This window comes from Salvelinus fontinalis, chromosome 8 (genome assembly GCF_029448725.1).
Source record: "Salvelinus fontinalis isolate EN_2023a chromosome 8, ASM2944872v1, whole genome shotgun sequence".
Classification (NCBI taxonomy): domain Eukaryota; kingdom Metazoa; phylum Chordata; class Actinopteri; order Salmoniformes; family Salmonidae; genus Salvelinus; species Salvelinus fontinalis.
In genome coordinates, this window is record NC_074672.1 from 11,799,717 (window position 1) to 11,823,589 (window position 23,873).

Genomic DNA, 23,873 nt, shown 5'->3' on the forward strand with positions numbered 1-23,873 from the left:
AAACCGCACAGGGGGGGGGGGACAGACGTAAACCGCACGGGGGGGACCAGACGTAAACCGCACAGGGGGGGGACCAGACGTAAACCGCACAGGAGGGGGACCAGACGTAAACCGCACAGGAGGGGGGACAGACGTAAACCGCACAGGAGGGGGGACAGACTTAAACCGCACAGGAGGGGGGACAGACTTAAACCGCACAGGAGGGGGGACAGACTTAAACCGCACAGGAGGGGGGACAGACTTAAACCGCACAGGAGGGGGGACAGACTTAAACCGCACAGGAGGGGGGACAGACTTAAACCGCACAGGAGGGGGGACAGACTTAAACCGCACGGGGGGGGGGGGGGGGGGGAACGTAAACCGCACAGGGGGGGGGGGGGGGGGGGGGGGGGGGGGGGGGGGCGTAAACCGCACAGGGGGGGGGGACGTAAACTGCACAGGCGGGGACCAGATTTAAACCGCACAGGGGGGGGACAGACGTAAACAGCACAGGGGGGGGACGACAGACGTAAACCGCACAGGGGGGGGGGGGGGGGCAGACGTAAACCGCACAGGGGGGGACAGACGTAAACCGCACGGGGGGGGGGGGACAGACGTAAACCGCACAGGGGGGGGGACAGACGTAAACCGCACAGGGGGGGGGACAGACGTAAACCGCACGGGGGGGGGGGGGGGACAGACGTAAACCGCACGGGGGGGGGGGACAGACGTAAACCGCACAGGGGGGGGGGGACAGACGTAAACCGCACGGGGGGGGGACAGACGTAAACCGCACAGGGGGGGGGGGGACAGACGTAAACCGCACAGGGGGGGGGGGGGGGACAGACGTAAACCGCACAGGGGGGGACAGACGTAAACCGCACAGGGGGGGGGGGACAGACGTAAACCGCACGGGGGGGGGGACAGACGTAAACCGCACAGGGGGGGGGGGACAGACGTAAACCGCACAGGGGGGGGGGGGGGACAGACGTAAACTGCACAGGGGGGGGGACAGACGTAAACCGCACAGGGGGGGACAGACGTAAACCGCACGGGGGGGGGACAGACGTAAACCGCACAGGGGGGGGACAGACGTAAACCGCACGGGGGGGGGGGGGGACAGACGTAAACCGCACGGGGGGGGGGGACAGACGTAAACCGCACAGGGGGGGGGGGGGACAGACGTAAACCGCACGGGGGGGGACAGACGTAAACCGCACAGGGGGGGGGGGGGGACAGACGTAAACCGCACAGGGGGGGGGGGGGGGACAGACGTAAACCCCACAGGGGGGGACAGACGTAAACCTCACAGGGGGGTGGGGGGGGGGGGGGGGGGGGGCTGACGTTAACCGCACAGGGGGGGACTGACGTGCCAGCAAACACCCACACAAAGTGGGACGGGCTGGATAATGAGACCTGATCATGTATAGTCTTACTGCACTGTAAGTCTTATTACTCATACCAATCCATACATATTAGACAAGACACTTTATGCATAGAAAATGTAATACATGTCCTTTTTCTCCATGGCTCATTAAAAAAATATATATACATTTTACAACATCAAAACATTTTAGAGCACTAAAAGTAAACCATAAAAAACAGTTTGCTCCCCAAACAATAGATTCGAAAGACTTGTTACGCGACATTAAATGAGTAAACGCTATGTGCAATGACTGACCAAACAGAACCATTGCCCTAAGGATAGAAGGTTCTCTGACGGAACCTCAGGGCAAGCGTCAGAAGGCTGCCGGTGACTTTGGGAGACCCTGCCCCCTGCTGGCGACAGAGAAAGGAACTGATTGTATAACAGCTTATAATAACAACAATTAAAACAACTTAACATACATGCTGATACAACAAAGGAAAAGCATGACACGGGATCACCATAAAGAGATCTAAAAAATAAAAACCACTAGAGATCATTAATATATATTATTCTAATATAAAAGTTCAGGAAAAACACGTCATTGGAATTGACAGTGGAGCGTAAACAGTATTGCACTTGAACATTAACAAACAATTCACAGTATGATTGGTCCAAGGCAGGACAAACACAAATGAGTGTTACTTTGCATTAAGGAAGCTCCTTTAAAAAGGGAACAGAAATGCCATTATACAACCAATAACAACCTCCCTTTTCTATTTTCCCCTTCGTGTTCAGGTATCTTTTCTTACATTGTTCACTAATTCACTGTTATCAGTTTAAAACAAATCCTGGGTTGTGTTCGTCCGGCACCAAATGGAAGAGAACTGAAATGCTCATTTTTTGTTGTAAAATGCTTTAAACCGTAACCTAATGAACACAACCCTGTCCTGTCCCCTTCTCTTCCTCCACTATGTGAAGGTCAAGGCATGTAAAATACCCAGGTTTAAAAACATCCTCTCATTAACGGACACAACACCATTACAGACAGACAAGGAGTCTTAAAAAGACATGGAAGTGGGATTCAAAGGAGTGAGGCCCAGAAATAGTAGTCTTACATGAGAGAGAGAGAGAGGAAGGCGTGGGGAGAGGGGGAGGCAGAGAGAGGACTCAACCGCTCAACCTCTGATCAGGAAAAGGAAATGTCAGTTGCAACGTAATGTTCCAAAATAGATTTGCTGACTTTTACACGTGCGTGTCCAAAGAGCAAAGTAAGTCGGTCCCACCTCCACCTCTCGAACCCATTGTGAGTTTCTCATAAGGCATTAGGACATCCAGGATGTACTGTATGATGTCACAAGGTCAACAAGAACCCGGTCATGGCTAGAAGGGACCCAGCTTTTCTCAAATTAACGTCAAAAGCAGTTTTTTTTTTTAAACATTTGAACTAATCCCAACCCTTCTCCTAACCTTAACCTCATTCTCCTAACCTGCTACGAAAAGTAATATCTGACAAAAGTTGAATACCTTCTAGCCATGACCCAAAAACCCTGATAAGATCTCTTTTTCAGTTCCAGAACCTTCTTCAGTTCTAGAATATTTTAGCAGTTCCAGAATTTATCATTTTTTGCCTCAGATTACTGCACACAGTGATTTCAATAGAACCCCAGTACTGTAGTCAAAAAGCGAGACCGTTTAAGTTGGTTCCCCAAGTCAACTTATATTGGTCAGTGAGCAGAGCTCTACTGCGTCATTGTCCAAACTGCACTTCTAATCCTCCACTCCGGTCTCTTCATCTTGGTGATCCAGACACAGATTGACTGGAGGACTGAAGACAAGGTGCCTTTGGTCCAATGGGAATGCTATCCAGGGGGCTCAGGTCCCAGTCGGGATTAAAGATCACGGTTGATTGGTCAAGGGAATGTCAGTCACTGGATCTTTGACAGGCCATTTGCCAGGAGGAGCTTGAGGGGGATGGTTGTGCGGGACACTGTCAGAGGAAGTTTGTGGAGACCTGTGGAGACATACAACACTTACGATTAACACCAACAGTGGAACGAAATGGCATGATTACCGCCGACAGTGTGTGAGAAAAATAAAAGATTTTAAAAAAGGCTAGTTTGGGTGCAAAGAAAGTCCATCAATCACAGAACAGAACAAAAGCTGTTGGGGAGGTAGCGGGAGAGGAGAGATGCTATCTATCCCGTGAGGAAGGGGGGGGGGGTGCGTGTCCACGGGCTCTACGCGCCGAACTGTTTGTGTTGGGCGGAGGGGCAGAGGGCGAGTGTGTGTGGGGGCCCGGGAGGCCCACAGCGGCCAGGCCCACAGGCCCCTAGGGGACTCCTACTCCCCTCTTTCCTGAGAGAATTGTATAGGCCTTTCTATCTGAGGAAAGGAGACCAGCCCATTGGGAAACATGGCCAGGCTCAGAGCTGGGAAGAGAACACCTTGGAAGCTAGCTCACAGTACAGTCACTCTAAAAACACACTGACTATTGGCAGCTAGCGCAACCCTTCTACTGCATAATGAAAGTAACACAATACGACTACCAAATACCTAAGAAAGAAAGATGCATATCCAAAAACGGATTGGGGGAGTCGACTACAGCCAAGATAGGTGGACAAAATCATGGAGTTGTATTTTGAGTGGAACATGACTTTAAAATTGAAGATGTGAAGTTATACAAAAGCATGGACTCTAACATCTAAACATTAAAAGCTAACACACAGAAAGGCAGGTATCAGGTTCATAGACATATTCCTGTAGAGCACGGATGTAAAAAGGGGGCTTTATAAATACTTATGATTGATTGATTGTGTTACGTACCGAAGGCACGTATAAGTTCTCCCTGCACAGCCCAGGTGAGAGTGTTGATGAGGCAGGCAGAGGTGAGGCCAGCAAACAGAATGTTGTACAGGAACACTATGTGGAAGTTCCCCAGCCAGTTATACCTCCCAAAGTCTCCCAGCAGGTCAAACCGTGTGATCCCTGAAGAACAGGTAAGAGACAGAATGTGATTAGTTCGACACTATAAACTGCTCAGCATATCTTCACCCCCCCCCATGGATAAATAAAGTTCAAATCCATATTACCTTTACTAATCCATCCGATTCAGATCTGTGAATACTTCGAGAGGAAGGAAAGAAGGGTGCATTTCTGAAGCACAGTACTTGACCATGGCCAAGGTCACACAGTGTTCATAGTGATTGACTGCATACACATGCCCTCTTGTGTTCAGAGATGACACTACAACCAGAATCTCTCAGTCTAATTACAGTAGGCAATAAAGCCCCACAGTGGAGGTGTCATAATACCCATAAAACCTAGTGGTCAAACAGGGAAATGGTTCCAATGGTTTTTCCACCATAAATGTTTCCAATAGGGGATTATAGAAACACTTGAAATAAGGGCTGTGTTTCGTGTAGGCTTACCCTGGTGTGACGGCAGGTAGCCTAGTTGAGCCAGTAACCGAAAGGTTGCTAGATCGAATCCCCAAGCTGACAAGGTAAAAATCGGTCATTCTGCCCCTGAACAAGGCAGTTAACCCACTGTTCCTAGGCCGTCATTGTCAATAAGAATTTGGACCAACTTGCCTAGTTAAATAAAGGTTAAATTAAAAATAAAAATAACAATTGATAAGTCACCTTGTCCGAGAGAGATTTACATGGTTATCTAAACGTCATGTCAGGGTAAACCTACAGGAAACACAGCCCTTACCTTAAGTATTTCTAAAATCCCCCACGGGAAACATTTATGGTGGAAAAACAATTAGAACCATTTCCCTGTTTGACCACTAGGTTTTATGGGTATTATGATACCACTGTGGGGGTCTACGCATCTCTTTTTTGTTCAACCATACGAGACGACAAGAATGTAGAAACTCAACCTGGGGAACGGGGAGGGCTCTTACCCAGAGTGCGAGAGAAGACCGGCAGTGCTGAGCTGAGGACCAGAAGAGACACACAGTTCCCAATGATCTGTGTGAGGTTGGTGTCCTGAGAGCGGGGCAGCAGGGAGGTGAAGAGAGGAGAGCTGTAGAAGCCCACCACAGACGACACCATCAGGTACAGGATGAGGACCACCTGCACTGCTGCTCCCAGAGAACCAAACATGGAGAAGGAAGCTGTCCCCAGGCGAGGGTCCTACCACGCAGAGCAAACATACGATCAATGCAAATCTGTTATCCTGTATAAAAATGTTCCTACCCTCCCGCCCGCCACAAGTTCATGTCCTTAGAATTGTTTAGCCTTGAAAAATCTATATGAAAGACACGGCCCTCGGTCACTCAACATAGAACAGGCTATTCAGGATCGACATTACAGAGGCAATAGGTCAATGTGCATCGTTAGAATTCAACATATCTATACAGATATGAGTAAACTCATGCCATAGCCCCTCAAACGCAACTCTGGACCCTGAAGCCAGTTCCACTGCATTTTTTAGTTGTTCCCCTCTAATCAGGGACTGATTTAGACCTGGGACACCAGGTGTGTGCAATTAACTTTCAGGTGGAACAGAAAACCAGCAGGCTGAGGGACCTCCTAGGGTAAGAGTGGAGTACCCCGGCTATAGGGTGTCCAATCCAAAACCATTTTGACCAATGGGTTAAATGATCTGTTAAATTGTGTAGATAATCCACTAAGAAAATCAATGGTCCAGACTGTGTTTCGATCCTAATCCGTTCAAATTATTGGATTTTTTACCGTAGTAGGAAGGTGAAAATTAGGCTGACTAAATTAAATTGAAGCCAGCGAAAATAAGTGGTAAAATATATATATATATATATTTGAAAGAAATCTGGTAAATAGCATTGCGTCAGCTAGACTGGATGCTGTGCCAGAATGAAGGCTACCCGACAGGCTCACTTTCTTCTCAAATCCGGTGGACATAAAACAATAGGAGGTAAGATAGATATATATACGCTGTTCACATGTTCTTACAAAAACAAGCATCTCTAAAAATGTCAACGGAGCACTAAGTGTACCGCAAGCTTTCTATTGTCTAAGCCTTAAATTGACGCGAGCTGAAATAACGGTCTGCGACCCATGGAAACACCGTGGAATGACGCCGACCACAATGCAAAATCAGACGTTTTGGCAAGAAAGCTGCACAGCTCTTAATGATCAGAGCTCAGTGCTTATGATCAGATGTACTAAGTCAGGAAATCAGACTTTTTGGATATAATGTTAAATGATTTGCTAAAGAAAGACCTCACGGAACGATTCAGAACGTGATCATATTTATCACGGTAAAATGTATTTTAAAACCTAACGAAGGGAAAACATTACCAACAAAGCGTGCTTTCACCCACATTGGGCAGAGTGTGTAAACGCCCTACATGCTATAAAATTAACAGCAGGCTGTCGAGAATAATCCATACAAAGCCCCTTTCCAGCTCACGCTGTCCCTTATTCCCCTTAGTAGTGTCCTCTCACCCGCATTCCACTAGGCATGGCCGTCTCGTCGAACAGGAGCTCCAGAACATGAAAACAAACCATCAACACACAGGCCACCGTTAGAGCTAGGAGCAGCAGCATGGCCAGAGGGTAGAACAGGTTCCGCTGCCATGGTGACGCTCTCCTACGCATCTCTGGGGGAAGAGAGAGAGAGATGAGGACAAGGACCACTGTAGACAACGCTGTCAGTCTCCCGGTGAGCAGTGAAACTATTTCTGGGATTTTTTTCCTAATGCCAGAATTCAATCCAACAATGTCGTATAATCTTCCAATGAATTTGATCCAACCCAAGTAAGTCAAGAGAATTGAATAAAAACAGTATTATTCTTACCGAGGGCGATTCGTTTGGCCTGGACGCCGAGGAACTGCGTCCTCAAAGGCTCCACGTTCACACTGACCCAGCATGCCGTGCTACCCCCTACAAGGAACAGAGCATGGTCAACACAACCACCACCTCCTCATGAGTCATGGACGTGTCCTACAGGCAGTGTACGATTCCCAATAGAAATCCATTTAATTGTCCTATGTTGAGAGACTATTGTAGCCCACGGTCGCTGGCCCACTCACTGTTCAGTGCCCTGGAGAGCGAAGCCTCCTCAAACGCAGCACAGTTCATCTCCACCTCCACATTCTCCAACAGCTGAGGAAACACAGGGGATGGATGTCATTGAGTCATTAGTGTTATGTTATTGTCAACGATATCCCAAAATTGTTTGCATAATCAACTTACACACAGCTCTAATTCACACACACTTATCCAACCAGACATGCCACCAGGGATCTCGTCAGTCCCCAAATCCAAAACAAATTCAAGAAAACGTACAGTATTATATAGAGCCCTTATTGCATGGAACTTCCTTCCATCTCATATTGCTCAAATAAACAGCAAACCTGGTTTCAAAAAACAGATAAAGCAACACTTCTCCCCTATTTGACCTAGACAGTTTGTGTGTATGCATTGATATGTAGGCTACGTGTGCCTTTTACATTTTCTTTAATGTAGTTCTGTCCTTGAGCTGTTCTTGTCTATTGAGGTTCTGTATTATGTCATTCTGTATTATGTTTCATGTTTTGTGTGGACCCCAGGAAGAGTTGCGGCTGCTTTTGCAACAGCTAATGGGGATCCCAATAAAATACCAAAGATATAACAATGTCACTGTGTTCGGTTATTGTCTGCATACGGGAGAAAAGGTTTGTGGACTATCACTCACCCGTGGTTTGACCAGTAGGCTCCCGGTGACACTGAACATGCGGGACAGCCCGAACGGAGTGCACACTGCAAGGAGACGGGAAGAGGTGTCAGGCAGCATTCATACACATCACAAGTTAAGCAGCCAGTGCGGCAGATGGACGAGACATAGTGGAGGTGTCCTCACATAGCAGCAGCAGCACTCCACACAGAGAGATGGCAGAGTAGAGGTAAGGAAGGTAGTACTCCCACATGTCTAAGATGGGAGACAACAGGTCATTAGAAAAAGGACTTTGATAAAAGGTTCTCCAAAAAATAAAAGACACCAATTCAATTCAAAAATACTTAGCCATTGCGAACAGTTGCAAAAATGGCTTGAATGAAAAGCAAAGATCAACTCACCGTAGAGGCTCTCCCTGGCGCTGTGGTTGTTCAACAGGGCCACAAACACCCACACCATGCCCAGCACCAGCAGAGTGAGCAGCAGCAGCACCACTGCCGTCTCATACACCCGCGCCATCACCCCCTTTTTACAGCCCACAAAGCCCTCCGACTCGGTGAAGAAGTAGGCGAAGGGCATGAGGAAGACCAGGGACAGGTTGGAGAACAGGAACACTAGGTTCCATAAGCCTGATGATGGAGAAAGAGAAGAGATGGTCAAAACATTTCAGTACGCTAAGTTCATAAAAAGGGATAGAAATCTAGCAACAAACACGACCACCACAGTGAGGCGCAGCCTAGCCATTTAGGGAAACACTGTTTTTGGGGGTATACAGAACACAGAAACCTGTAGAGCTCAATGGAAATAAGCAAGAGGGACTAGAGTTGACAGTGCTCGCTATGAATATTTGGGGCCCCACTTCCCTTCAACTGCTGGTTTGTGGAGCTCACGTTTCATTACTGTGATAGACGCACCATGGGATATTATTACATAACAGGCAACAGTGCAAGGTTCCCAAAACCATAGTAATGAATCATTCGTTTTGTTTTGGAGCTCATTGACTATCAACCTTCAAAATGTAGTTATAACAGGTGTTTGAGGTTTGGGGCTATGGGCACTCTGACAATGAATGAACGACTTGGGTTGAAAACGTGGAGCGGTATTGGGTGCTGTGGTGTAAACGTGGATCAGTACCGTGAATGAGCGATCCGTTGAGCCACTGCATGTAGTAGCTGTGAGGGAAGATGAGCAGCACCTCATTCGACAGGATGGAGATGGGGAGGAGCAGCACAGCGCACACTGCCACAGAGAGGGTAAACGTACACAGCCACAGCCTAGACAGGAAGAGAGAGAACGGTGAGGGAGACGTGTGCTGTAACGAGGGTGTCTGTAGATTGGTCAATGTACGTTGTATGTTTATGTCATTTGGACAATACAGTATTGTGTGTATGTGTTTTGGATGCTAGTTGCTCTGGGTGGGGAGGGAGGAAAGGAATATCAGCATGTAAGGACAAAGGGCAAGGAGGACAGTTACACAGGCCAAGTTGTGTCATCTCGTAGGTCACATCGACTCCGATACAAGCTCAAATACACTGCTCACACACAGCCACTAATCACAGACTGACTGAGTCAAATTGCAGACTGCTGCTAGGTCAGTTAAATCATTATGTCTCTTTACTTACGCAATTTTGTTGGCGGTCGCATCTTCAATGTCATCTGGAAAACATAAAAGAGTGAGTGCTTCACAGCTAAACCAACAGGCAAGCTAGTACTGACTAAAGGCATGTGAGCATCTTGTCAACACAACCCATTTACCCAGACATAAGAGTTGAAATTGTGTCGGGGCATCGTATGTTGCCTAGAGTGTCTGGAGGGATATACTTAGAAAAAAAGAGATATCGGTAAGAAACTAAGGTAGCGCCGATCGACACGGACAGAGGGGAAATAAGTAGTTGGCCTCAAATGGAGATATGCGGAGTACACCGTGTTACAGACACAAAAGAACAAGAGTCTGTATAGGTCAGGAGGAGAACTGAAGAGTGTGGGGGGGGAATATGTACGGGGAGCAAGAGAAACCAGTTCGCAGCATCCGAATCGATTCACAGAGCCCATCTTCAACATCACACCATTAAGCTGCGAGGCACACATGCTCTGCCGGTGGTATTGACTGACTGCGGTGGACATTCATTGGAAACACTGTACTCGTAACGCAGAACAGGTTTAGCTGACTCTTTCCAAAGCCCACTGGCTGGCCCGGCTCCGTGGGCTGGCCCGGCTCCGTGGGCTGGCCCGGCTCCGTGGGCTGGCCCGGCTCCGTGGGCTGGCCCGGCTCCGTGGGCTGGCCCGGCTCCGTGGGCTGGCCCGGCTCCAAACAGCTAAACCTCTGCAGAGTGACACAGCTACAGGCCAGACTTGTTATGTTGGAGCGGATGTGCTACAGCGGTTTTTCAATAAACACACTTCACTGGAGTGATTACATAAGGTACATAACCAAATTGCCTTTGCACAGCCACACTTCCAACGTTCAATTCATAGGATTAGGGCTGTCACGAAATTTCATCAGTTGGTGATTGTCAAGCAAATAACTGGGTCGGTCTCATGGTATTTGACCGTTAATTAACAAACCCATTTAACATCTCCTGGCTTCCACACACAGCCTACAAGTCACAAATGCAGACCTTTGGAACATCTACATTTTAAAAAGTCTTATAAATCTATGAAATATAGCCTACACCTTCACAATAAACCCATTATTTAAGACGGGTCTAAAGAGACATGATATGAATAAAATAGAAAGGAAATTTTCACCAAACATTGAGGGAGTGCACACACATGCAGCTAACAAAAGAAATGGGTACTCCTATATGCTTATTTAGAGTTATTCATGTAACTTGTTGTTCTACAAACATTGGGGCTATACATTTTGATATTTAATACATAGTAAGGCTGCACGATGTGACTAATGATTAGAAAAAAGTCGCTTGAAAAGGCATGAGCTCCGCTTTGCTTTCTTGCGCAGGCTGTACACTTCAGTCTCTCAGTCACAATTTGACAAGCACTTACTAACTCCTTCAAGACCGTCGGAAAAGCATCCCAGTTGAATGCCAAGAGTGTGCAATGCTGTCATCAAGGCAAAGGATGGCTACTTTGAAGAACCTAAAATATATTTCGATTAAACACTTTTTTGGTTACTACATGATTCCATAGGTGTTATTCATAGTTTTGATGTCTTCACCATTATTCCACAATGTAGAAAATAGTATGAAGAAAAACCCTGAATGAGTAGGTGTCCAAACGTTTGACTGGTACTGTTTGCATGTTATTTTAACTAGGCAAGTCAGTTAAGGACAAATTATTATTTACAATGATGGCCTATGGACAGAGAGAGACCGTTCAAAAGTTAGGGGCCACTTAGAAATGTCCTTTTTTTTAAAGAAAAAAAAATAAATGTCCATTAAAATATCAAAATGATCAGAAATACAGTGTAGACAGTGTTAATGTTGTAAATGACTATTGTAGCTGGAAACGGCTGATTTTTTATGGAATATCTACATAGGTGTACAGCAACCATCACTCCTGTGTTCCAATTGCACGTTGTGTTAGCTAATCCAAGTTAATCATTTTAAAAGGCTAACTGATCATTAGAAAACCCTTTTGCAATTATATTAGCACAGCTGAAAATTGTTGTTCTGATTAAAGAAGTAATTAAACTGGCCTTCTTTAGACTAGTTGAGTATCTGGAGCATCACAATTTGTGAGTTCAATTTCAGGCTCAAAATTGCCAGAAACAAAGAACTTTCTTCTGAAACTCATCAGTCTATTCTTGTTCTGAGAAATGAAGACTATTCCATGCAAGAGATTGTACGAGATCTTCAGGTTCTTGGCAACACTGCGTACTAATCCCTTCACAGAACAGTGCAAACTGGCTCTAACCAGAATAGAGTGGGAGAGCCCGGTGCAACTGAGCAAGACAAGTACATTGGCGTGTCTAGTTTGAGAAACAGATGCCTCAGAAGTCCTCAACTGGCAGCTTCATTAAATAGTACCCACAGAACACCAGTCTCAACGTCAACAGTGAAAAGGCGACTCCGGGATGATGACCTTTCTAGGCAGAGTTGCAAAGAAAAAGCCATCTTAGACTGGCCAATAAAAAGAAAATATTAAAATGGGCAAAAGAACACAGACACTGGACAGAGGAACTCTGCCTAGAAGGCCAGCATCCCAGAGTCGCCTCTTCACTGTTGACGTTCCACTAGGTTTCCATGTCATGGCCTTTGCGCTATCAGTACAGATACCAACACATCTTGACCACCAAAGTCCATTTGATGTCACAAAGCTGTCCAGTACTTTAAAAATATCCTCTCATGTTGTCCTGGCTTCCAGTGGTTTGTAGAAGAGGATGTCTTCCTTAATTGACTCCACATAAATGTAACGGACATATACCGGGAGCTGTGCCATGCCCGCCACGTCTGTTGACTCATCCAGCTGTAACGCATATAATTCACCGGGTTGTATGCAAAGCAGTAATTGTTTCAAAACATCTCCTGACATGTCACTAATGCGTCATGAAACAGTGTTGTTTGACAAATGCATTGTCTGTATACTATTTGGGGCCTTTTCCCCAAAAAATGCATTGTCCCAGTTTCGAAATTACACGTTGTGCATTCTACTATTGCAACTTTCAAGAGTAAGTTGAAATCCGGACTGAGTTGCTTTTTGGGGGGGACTAGGCAAACAGATATCCATACTAGAGATCGACCGACTATGATTTTTCAACGCCGATACCGATAATTGGAGGACCAAAAAAAGCCGTTACCGATTAATCGGCCGATATATATATATATATATATATATATATATATAATGAAGACAATTAGAATACTGAACACTTATTTTTAACTTGATATAATACATCAATCAAATCAATTTAGCCTCAAATAAATAAAACATGTTCAATTTGGTTTAAATAATGCAAAAACAAAGTGTTGGAGAAGAAAGTAAAAGTGCAATATGTGCCATGTAAAAAAAATATATTTTAAGTTCCTTGCTCAGAACATGAGAACATATGAAAGCTGGTGGTTCCTTTTAACATGAATTTTCAATATTCCCAGTTAATAAGTTTTAGGTTGTAGTAATTATAGGACTATTTCTCTCTATACCATTTGTATTTCATATACCTTTGACTATTGGATGTTATTATAGGCACTTTAGTATTGCCAGCCTAATCTCGGGAGTTGATAGGCTTGAAGTCATAAACAGCGCAATGCTTGAAGCACAGCGAAGAGCTGCTGGCAAACGCAGGAAAGTGCTGTTTGAATGAATGCTTACGAGCCTGCTGCTGCCTAACACCGCTCAAGTCAGACTGCTCTATCAGATCAGAGACTTAATTAGAATATAATATACACACAAATACGAGCCTTCGGTCATTAATATGGTCAAATCCGGAAACTATAATTTAAGACAAAATGTTTATTCTTTCAGTGAAATACGGAACCGTTCCGTATTTTATCAAATGGGCGGCAACCCTAAGTCTAAATATTTCTGTTACATTGCACAACCTTCAATGTTGTCATAATTATGTAAAATTCTGGCAAATTAATTACGGTCTTTTTTAGGAAGAATTAGTCTTCACACAGTTCGCAACGAGCCAGGCGGCCCAAAATGCTGCACATACCCTGACTCTGATTGCACAGAACGCAAGAGAAGTGACAAAATTTCCCTAGTTGAAATAAATTCATGTTCGCAGGCAATATTAACTAAATATGCAGGTTACATTTTTTTTAAACTTGCATATTGATTTTAAGAAAGGCACTGCACCAATGTGTACCTAACCATAAACCTCAAAGACAGGGCTTTTTTCGCGAATGCGCTTGTTAAATCACCCCCCGTTTGGCGAAGTAGGCTGTGATTCGATGATAAATTAACAGGCACCACATTGATTATATGCAACGCAGGACAAGCTAGTAATATCAACCATGTGTAGTTAACTCGTGATTGATTAAACTTATCTTATAAAAAACAATGCTAGCTAGCAACTTACCTTGGCTCCTTGCTGCAATCGCGTAACAGGTGGCCAGCCTGCCATGCAGTCTCCTCATGGAGTGCAATGTAATCGGCATCCAGAAATACCGATTGTTATGAAAACTTGAAATCGGCCCTAATTTAAAATACATTTTAAAAAACGGCCATTACGATTAATCGGTCGACCTCTAATCCATACTCACCCGTGACATAGTCCGCATTCTTCTTGAAGTGAGTGAGGATGAGGTAGGACAGAATGTAGAGGCAGGTGAAGAGGAGGACACAGATCTGCAGAGAGGAAACAAAAACAAAACATTGGCACCATTTTTCAATTAGCAGGATGTGTTTGACAGTTCTGACAGTAGCTTCATTAGCTTTTTAGGGAGTGTGCAACTTGGTTTACTTTTATCCAAATATAAGTAGAAGGTTTACTTTTATCCAAATATAAGTAGAAGCAGAATATACACATATTGGACCAACATAATACCAACCCAAGTCTAGCAGCCCTTCTAAAAAGAGTTATACAAACCATAGTAGGTTAGGGCTGCATGATAATGGGCAAAGAAAAAAATATATATTACGATTTGATAAATTAAAACACGAAGGTAAACTGTTAGAACACCATCATAGAACAACATTAAGCAAAGTGTAATCCCTACTGTTAACCAGTCAGACAGAGTGTAATCCCTACTGTTAACCAATCACAGACAGAGTGTAATCCCTACTGTTAACCAGTCACAGACAGAGTGTAATCCCTACTGTTAACCAGTCACAGACAGAGTGGCTTAGACTTTGGCTTGCCTCTAGAAAAAAAGATGTGCCCGAACAGCCCTCACCGAAGTCCAAAACCTCACAAAATGTCATCATAATATGCACAAACTCTTTTTGAACGGTTTCGAGTGATTAGCATGCGGGCGCCTTAAGTGAATCTAACAGAGGAGAAACGACGCGGCTTGAGTGAATCTAACAGAGGAGAAACGACGCGGCTTGAGTGTCAGAGGGCGGGGCTCGTTGTGTGTGGGAAGCAGCCACAAGACGAGAAAAACAAAGTAAACTATAAAAATTTATAAGAACTATGGAAGCCTAATATAGGCCTATTTACTTGTGTTAAAAGAAAATGTGATCAAATTTGGCATTATTCAAACTTCAGGTGGCTAGGCTACCTAGACCTTAGCAATCAAATTATTGACTGGAATTAAATCAATACACACCAATAGTGATGACATACTGTGTGAGTAACTTTTTAATTAACGATGCAAAGGCCTACATGATGAAACCCTGCAGAAAGCAAACTCAGCCCTGTTAGTTCTACTGTGCAATTGCAGTTGTCTATTTTGTTTGTTTAAACCATATGACCTGATTAGAAAAATCTGGTCACATCATAGCCCATATAAAACCGTTTTACAGCTGATTTACTACCATGCCATACCCTCCAACTTGGGTCCGAAATTTTACCTGGTTAGGTTAGCCCAGTGGTTTTCCAACCTCTTCGGGGCGCCCAGACATTTCACAATTTTTGTTTTAGCCCTGAACTAGTTCACCTAATCAAGGGTTAGTTGACAAGTTGAATCAGGCGTGCTAGTTCTGAAATAGATAAAATAAATGAACCGGCTGGGGATCCCCTAGGAGGCTTGAGAACCACTGGGTTAGTCTTTATTGAAGCCTGTGGTGCCAGCTCTAAATTAACACAAATGAAGATATCCTATAAGTAAGTTCTCAGACAAAACGGGGGAACTATGGATACAACTTCCTCCGCACTCGTGCATTATCATAATTCATATGTGCACCACTAGAAATCGCTGCATTAGCATGTTTCTGTTACCCGAAACATCCTGACAAAATACACCATATTACTGGCCTGCTAATGTGCCTGGAGCTTGTAACTTAAACTGCCGACAAAAAGACCCATAACTGATCCAAATGGTTGCCCAACCAGGCAGGCTAGATGCAGTCATTTCAAAATAATATGCATTCAAACTGCCAGGCTTTTGAGCGGTTATTCAAATGACAACCTATTCACTGCAGTTTACAGTCTAGACTTTTGTACTCAATTTTTTTTTTAATGTCAAAACATATTGCGTTGTTGTAGCCTAGGTAGAATACAATTATCGTCCCTAAAAAAACCTGAATCAATCGGGTAGTTTTCAGAGCTTGTACCCGGGGACTGGGAGCACACAGTAAGCTAGCATATTTGGACTCCTTGACTCTCTCCACATTTTGTTACGTAACAGAGCCTTATTCAAAAATGGATAGAATTATTTTTCCCCCTCATCAAATCTACATACAATAACAAAGCAAAAACTGGTTAAGAAAATGTTTGCAAATTTAAAAACAGAAAATATATTTACAAAAGTATTCAGACCCTTTACTCAGTACTTTGAAGTACATTTGGCAGCGATTACAGCCTCAAGTCTCCTTGGGTATGACGCTACAAGCTTTGCGCACCTGTATATTTGGGGAGTTTATCCCATTCTTGTGCAGATCCTCTCAAGATCTGTCAGATTGGATGGGGAGCATCGCTGCACAGCTATTTTCAGGTCTCTCCAGAGATGTTTGATCGGGTTAAGTCCGGGCCACTCAAGGACATTGAGACTTGTCTCAAAGCCACTCCTGCATTGTCTTGGCTGTGTGTGTAGGGTTTTTGTCCTATTGGAAGGTGAACCTTTGCCCCAGTCCGAGGTCCTGAGCAGGTTCAGCAAGGAGCGCTGTCCATTTTGCGCCGTTCATCTTTGCCTCAATCCTGACTAGTCTCCCAGTCCCTGCAGCTGAAAAATATCATCCGCACAGCATGCTGCCACCACCATGCTTCACCGTAGGGATGGTGCCAGGTATTCAGGATTCAGACCAGAGAATCTTGTTTCTCACGGTTGGAGTTCTTTAGGTGCCTTTTGGCAAACTCCAAGCGGGAGTGTCTTTTACTGAGGAGTGACTTCCGTCTGGCCACTCTACCATAAAGGCCTGATTGATGGAGTGCTGCAGAGATGAGAGAACCTTCCAGAAGGACAACCATCTCCACAGAGGAACCCTGGAGCTGTCAGAGTAACCATCGGGTTCTTGGGAAGAGTCTTGGTGGTTCAAAACTTCTTCCATTTAAGAATGATGGAGGCCAGTGTGTTCTTGGGGACCTTCAATGCTGCAGAAATGTTTTGGTACCCTTCCCCAGATCTGTGCCTCCACACAATCCTGTCTCTGAGCTCTACGGACAATTCCGTCAACCTCATGGCTTGGTTTTTGCTCTGACATGCACTGTGAACTGACCTTATATAAACAGGTGTGTACCTGTCCAAACATTTGAATTTACCACAGGTGGACTCCAATCAAATTGTAGAAACATCAAGGATGATCAATGGAAACAGGATGCAACTGAGCATATTTGCTAGTCTCATAGCAAAGTGTCTGAATACTTATAGAAATACGTTTTTTTTTTTTTAGTTTTTGCTTTGTCATTATGAGGTATTGTGTGTAGATTAATGAGGCCATTTAAAAAAAATCTGTTTTAGAATAAGGCTGTAACGTAAAAGGGCTCTGAATACACTGTTTTTGTTATCTGTAACAGTTCATAAGGAAAATCAGTCAATTGAAATGAATTGGGCCCTAATCGATGGATTTCACAACTGGATCAGATCTGCATAAGTTCGTTACACAACTTTAAAAAATAAAAATAAAATAGGGCTGTGGATCAGAAAATCAGTCAATATCTGGTGTCTCATGCTGCATGACCATCTCCTTCGCATAAAGTAGATCAGGCTGTTGATTGTGGTCTGTGAAATGTTGTCCCATTCCTCTTCAATGGCTGTGTGAAGTTGCTGGTTACTAGCGGAAACGGAAACCCGCTTTCGTACCCGTCAATCCAGGGCATCCCAAACATGCTTAAAATGGGTGACGTGTGGTGTGTCTGCAGGCCATGGAAGAACTGGAACGTTTCAGCTTCCAGGAATTGTGTACAGATCCTTGAGACATGCTGAAACATGAGGTGATAGCGACGGATGAATGGCACGACAATGGGCCTCAGGATCTCGTCACGGTATCGCTGTGCATTAAAATTGCCATTGATATGACCTGGCTATACCATAACTCCACCGTAACCATGGGGCACTCTGTTCACAATGTTGATATCAGCAAACCACTCGCCCACACGACACCATATATGCTGTCTGCCATCAGCCCGGTACAGTTGAAACCAGGATTCACCCATGAATAGCCCACTTCTCCAGTGTGCCAGTGGCCATCAAAGGTGAGCATTTTCCCACTGAAGTCTGTTACGACACCGAACTGCAGTCAGATCATGGTGAGGACAACGAGCAAATGAGCTTCCCTGAGGTCCTGGACTAGCATGGTTACACGTGGTCTGCGGTTGCGAGGCCGGTTGGCTGTCCTGCCAAATTATCTAAAAACAACAATGGAGGCAGCTTATGGTAGAGAAATTAACATAAAATTCTCTGGCAACAGCTCTGGTGGACATTCCTGCAGTCAGCATGCCAATTGCACTTTCTCAAAACTTGAGACATCTGTGGCATTGTGTTGTGTGACAAAACTGCACATTTTAGAGTGGCCTTTTATTGTCCACAGCACAAGTTGCACCTGTGTAATGATCATGCCGTTTAATCAGCTTCTTGATATGCCACATCTGTCAGGTGGATGGATTATCTTGGTAAAGGAGAAATGCTCACTAACAGGGGATGTAGACAAATTAGTGAGTATGGAACATTTCTAGGATCTTTTCCCTCATGAAACATGGGACCAACAGATGTTGCGTTTATATTTTTGCTCAGTGTAGTTAGGTTATGTAGCCTATAGTTGATCGTTACACTTGTACTCGTTTACTTTTGTGCTCTATAAACTGACCCCTTTCGAATAAATGACTCTGGCACGTTTTCCACTGGCACGCTGCAGTAGGCTGTGCCCATAGCAAAGGTACATTTCTATTTGGATAATACACTGGCTTCAGATAACCACACAGGTGAAGTCAACCGTAAAAAAATAAATCATATGAATAATACCGCTATGACATAACGTACCGGTGATAACCAACGAGACCATGTTGATTATCACCACTTGGTGATCATGATGTCATTATGGTTGAATTGCTGCGCGACATGCTTATCAAATCAAAGTTTGTTGGTCACGTACACAGTTTAGCAGAGAAGCTTGACAAGGCTGGGGGCTCCATGGGGTGTGTACAGACAGATGAGGGGGGTGTGAGCGGCACAGATAGAGGAGGAACATTTAAGAGGAGAGAGAGAACAGGACCAAAGACATGGTACCAGAGCAAGATAAGCCAGGTAAGATAACAGGGAGACAAAGCAGGACAACCATAAGGACTCAAACTGGCACAGTTGTGTGGGTTTGACTCAAACCTCGGTCAATGTCTTGAACTGACATCAAGCTTTTTCAGGTCACAACAAGCTATGACTTCCACATCAAAAATGCATTACCATCATCCACTGTAATGACAAGTGAGAGGCCAGGGCTGGTTTTCCTAAAGCCTTCATTGCTAAAGTAGCCTATGTTATTTCACTCGACAAACCAGGCTCACACCACTTTGGGTGCATCGGGAAACCCAGCCCAGATCACCACAAGTGACACTTTATCATGACCATGAGACAGTTATTGGTTACACAGAGACATTCATGACAAAGACCAAGAGGGATAGATGGGTGTCTGCAAATTACCAGTTTACCCAGTTGGAGAGAGGGAGAAAGGGGGTGAGAGTGGGATTAGGAGAAGAAAATAAAAATGGGTGCAACTACACAGACCTAAATCCCAACGAGGCTCAACATGCAGCCAGCCTGAATTGATTTAGACCCATCTAGTCTGTAGTATTTTGCAAGCGTTGACTCCTTGACCGACTGAACATTGATTTAATCCCATTTAAGCGGATAGTCATTTAAGCCGTCTGCTGACCTGGTTGTCTGGGGGGGGGGGGGGGGGGGGGGCGCAAAACATCCGAGCCAAGCCAGACAGAGCTGTGCTGTCCTGGGCTGGCTGGGTTATGCATCAACTATATCTGCCGCCTGGAAACCGTGCTGGAAAGGACAACTTCAAAAGGGAAAAATATATTGCTCTTTACAAATGTACCTATGGACAAGGACCACATACAGTTGAAGTCGGAAGTTTACATAAACTAGTTTTCGTGATTCCAACCTAAGTGTTTCAACCACTCTACAAATTTCTTGTTAACAAACTATAGTTTTGGCAAGTCGGTTAGGACATTATTCAGTTGGAAAAATTACTAACAATTGTTTAGACAGATTATTTCACTGTATCACAATTCCAGTGGGTCAGAAGTTTACACTAAATTGACAGACTTTAAACAGCTTGGAAAATTCCAGAAAATTATGTCATGCCTTTAGAAGCTTCTGATAGGCTAATTGACATAATTTGAGTCAATTGGAGGTGTACCTGTGGATGCATTTCAAGGCCTACCTTCAAACTCAGTGCCTCTTGGCTTGACATCATGGGAAAATCAAAAGAAATCAGCCAAGAATTAAGAACAAAAAAATAGACCACAAGTCTGGTTGATCCTTGGGAGCAATTTCCAAATGCCTGAAGGTACCACGTTCCTCTGTACAAACAATAGTACGCAAGTATAAACACCATGGGACCGCGCAGCCGTCATACCGCTCAGGAAGGAGACGCGTTCTGTCTCCTGGAGATGAACGTACTTTGGTGCAAAAAGTGCAAATCAATCCCAGAACAGCAGCAAAGGACCTTGTGAAGATGCTGGAGGAAACAGGTACAAAAGTATCTATATCCATAGTAAAACGAGTCCTATATCAACATAACCTGAAGGGCCGCTCAGCAAGGAAGAAGCCACTGCTCCAAAACTGCCATAAAAAAATCCAGAGTATGGTTTGCAACTGCACATGGGGACAAAGATCGTTCCTTTTGGAGAAATGTCCTCTGGTCTGATGAAAAAATATATATATATAAAACTGTTTGGCCATAATGACAATCATTATGTTTGGAGGAAAAAGGGGGATGCTTGCAAGCCGAAGAACACCATCCCAACCGTGAAGCACGGGGGTGGCAGCATCATGTGGGGGTGCATTGCTGCAGGAGGGACTGGTGCACTTCAAAATAGATGGCATCACGAGGAAGGAAAATGATGTGGATATATTGAAGCAACATCAAGACATCAGGTCAGGAAGTGAAAGCTTGGTTGCAAATGAACAATGACCCCAAGCATACTTCCAAAGTTGTGGCAAAATGGCTTAAACGACAACAAAGTCAAGGTATTGGAGTGGCCATCACAAGCCCTGACCGCAATCCCATAGAACATTTGTGGGCAGAACCGAAAAAGCATGTGTGAGCAAGGAGGCCTACAAACCTGACTCAGTTACACCAGCTCTGTCAGGGGAAATTGGCCAAAATTGACCCAACTTATTGTGGGAAGCTTGTGGAAGGCTAACCGAAACGTTTGACCCAAGTTAAACAATTTAAAGGCAATGCTACCAAATACTAATTGAGTGCATGTAAACTTCTGACCCACTGGGAATGTGATGAAGGAAATAAAAGCTGAAATAAATCGTACTATTATTCTGAATTTCACATTCTTAAAATAAAGTGGTGATCCTAACTGACCTAAGACAGGGAATTTTTAGTAAATGTCAGGAATTGTGAAAAACTGAGTTAAAATGTATTTGGCTAAGGTGCATGTAAACTTCCAACTTCAACTGTAACTATAGCCCTACTCAATTGAACCAATGACCAGCTACATGCAGGTAACTATCACAAAAGAGCACTGTGACTTGAGGCCTGAATGAAATGCTCTTAATAGCATCTTCTCCATTGAATGCACAATCTAATTGGTCCCTGTCCAGAAGGACAGTAAACTACCACTGTGGCAGTAAACAATCATGTTCTCAGAAGAACATTCCTCTTGAAACTAAATATATGTATACATTAAGTAGGCTACACTCGCAGGACTACTCCAAATCACAGTTTTGTTATTGTATGTAGTGGGGCATGTATAAATTATTCACCAAAACTGAATGTGTTGAGTGAGTGGATGTGTGCTCTAAGGAAGTTGGAAGGGATCCTACGCAAGCTAAACCTATAAAAGAGACAAGGACACAGAATACATCAACACGCACCCCCCCCAGCCCCTTGCAGCTCAGAGGGAGATGGGTGAGGGGAGGGTGCCAGGATGCAGAACTTCATCCTGGGGTGAGAATAACAGATGTGAAAGTCCCCTTCTGGGAGAGTGGCAGAGAGAAACGTGACAAAATGGCTTCCTCTGCCTAGTAAGGGTTGTGTCCCAATTGGCACTCTATTCCTTATATAGTGCACTCCTTTTAACTACAGCCTTACGGACCTGCATTTCCTACAGATTGAAGAACGCGTGTCCGAAACACACCTTGTCCGTGTGAACTGAATAATGGCCCTAAACCCAATCTATTGAAATATGATCACATACTAGACATCACCTCTTATTGTAATTGTAGGCATATCTGTTCAAACAGGGAATTATTTCACTACAGTAAAAGGTCAACTTCTTGTTTTATTCTTCACTGTAGGAAAAAAAAAATGTTAGAGGATAAAGCATGCACACTCCCCCTTACATCAATGCTTAGACCCTACATTATTCTGACATATGTAGAAAGTACATTTGACAATGGAAGAGGACGTGTTTCAGTATAAAATGGTGGTTCCCCCGCTTCCTAGCCATAGGATCACATCCCAACAATGAGATTCGAGGGGGAAAACAAGTGGTTCACTCACTCATATTAGGCCTAGGCCCTGACCCATACAAACTAGCCTAACCACAGTGAAGTTCCTAATGTTTCTGCCATTCCAGGATGGTTTCTCATTTTGGCAGTGAGAAGATGCCACACTATGGATGGGCAGTCTGTCTGAGTCCGTGTCCCACAGCCTGTCACAAAACAGGTTTGACAGAATTCAGCAACCTGGACAGGCTGCTACAATGTTTTGCCAACATGACCTGAATGCAACAAAAACAACATCTTCCTTGAAGGGCATAGGGATGACCCATTTACTACAGGCCAACTATTATCTTCTAGATTTGTTGACAAACTCTTACCAATTGTGATGTATAGCTAACCTGGTACAGCTTAACATCAAATACAACTTGGGCTGGGCGATATGGCCAAAATATCATTCAATCTTTTTTCTCTTTTTTACAGTATTTTATGTTTTTTTTAATAAAAGTTCTAAATGTGCTTCATGAATAGTGCATGAACCTAGGGTGGCAACACATACATGTGATTTCAATGAGTCTTTCGCCATTCTGATTGTTTCATACTGTTCAATTAAAATAATTGCCTGCATTTCCTGCACTGCCACGTAGGCAGCAGGATATGGACAAAAAAAGAATAATAATCTAAGCCTTTTTTTACCAGATGTTCTAATTGTGATTTTAGATCAAACCACGGTTGGAATCATAGAAATAGAATGTTTATTCTAATTATATAGTTAGAATTGAAATAGTGGGCACTTTGAATACAGTGTTTGACAGGACAACAAATGAAAATGCCAGGGAAGAGTTAGTGACAGCTTAGGAACAAAAGTGTTGGTCAGTGTTTCCTAGGGGTCCCCATAATCTTTGGCTACATTAAAATGTTTCTTCATGTAGCCAACATATTCATGCTTCACCTATTCCCCTTTGATTTAGAAGATACTGTTGCAAACATTCTGATTTAGGCTTACACCATCCCTGGTATCAGGCTGTAGAGCTAGCTACGTTTGCTCTGACTCAGTACATGTATTAGCTAACAAGCGATTAGCAGCTAACACGATTTAGCCAAAACTTGCTAAAGAAAAGACAAACTAAACTCAGCAAAAAAAAGAAATGTCCTCACTGTCAACTGTGTTTAATTTCAGCAAACGTGTAAATATTTATATGAAGATAAGATTCAACAAGTTCCAGACATGTGACTAACAGAAATGGAATAATGAGTC

At 44.1% G+C, this 23,873-nt stretch overlaps 1 protein-coding gene across 2 annotated transcripts in view; it reads right to left on the reverse strand.

Annotated features, from left to right (window-relative positions):
* Nucleotides 1-1,452: 1,452 nt before the first annotated feature.
* Nucleotides 1,453-23,873, reverse strand: part of LOC129860555 (limb region 1 homolog-like protein) — a 40,751-nt gene continuing 18,330 nt past the window's right edge. Inside the window, exons 2-13 of one of the 2 annotated variants that reach the window (XM_055931055.1) lie at nt 14,156-14,240; nt 9,614-9,647; nt 9,126-9,265; nt 8,393-8,620; nt 8,178-8,246; nt 8,013-8,077; nt 7,369-7,441; nt 7,133-7,219; nt 6,781-6,935; nt 5,256-5,487; nt 4,172-4,333; nt 1,453-3,359 (exon numbers count right to left, since the gene is read on the reverse strand). In XM_055931055.1, the coding sequence (XP_055787030.1) occupies nt 3,274-3,359; nt 4,172-4,333; nt 5,256-5,487; nt 6,781-6,935; nt 7,133-7,219; nt 7,369-7,441; nt 8,013-8,077; nt 8,178-8,246; nt 8,393-8,620; nt 9,126-9,265; nt 9,614-9,647; nt 14,156-14,240 (1,416 nt within the window). In that variant the 3' untranslated portion in view covers nt 1,453-3,273. The other variant, XM_055931056.1, reaches the window with a different exon arrangement.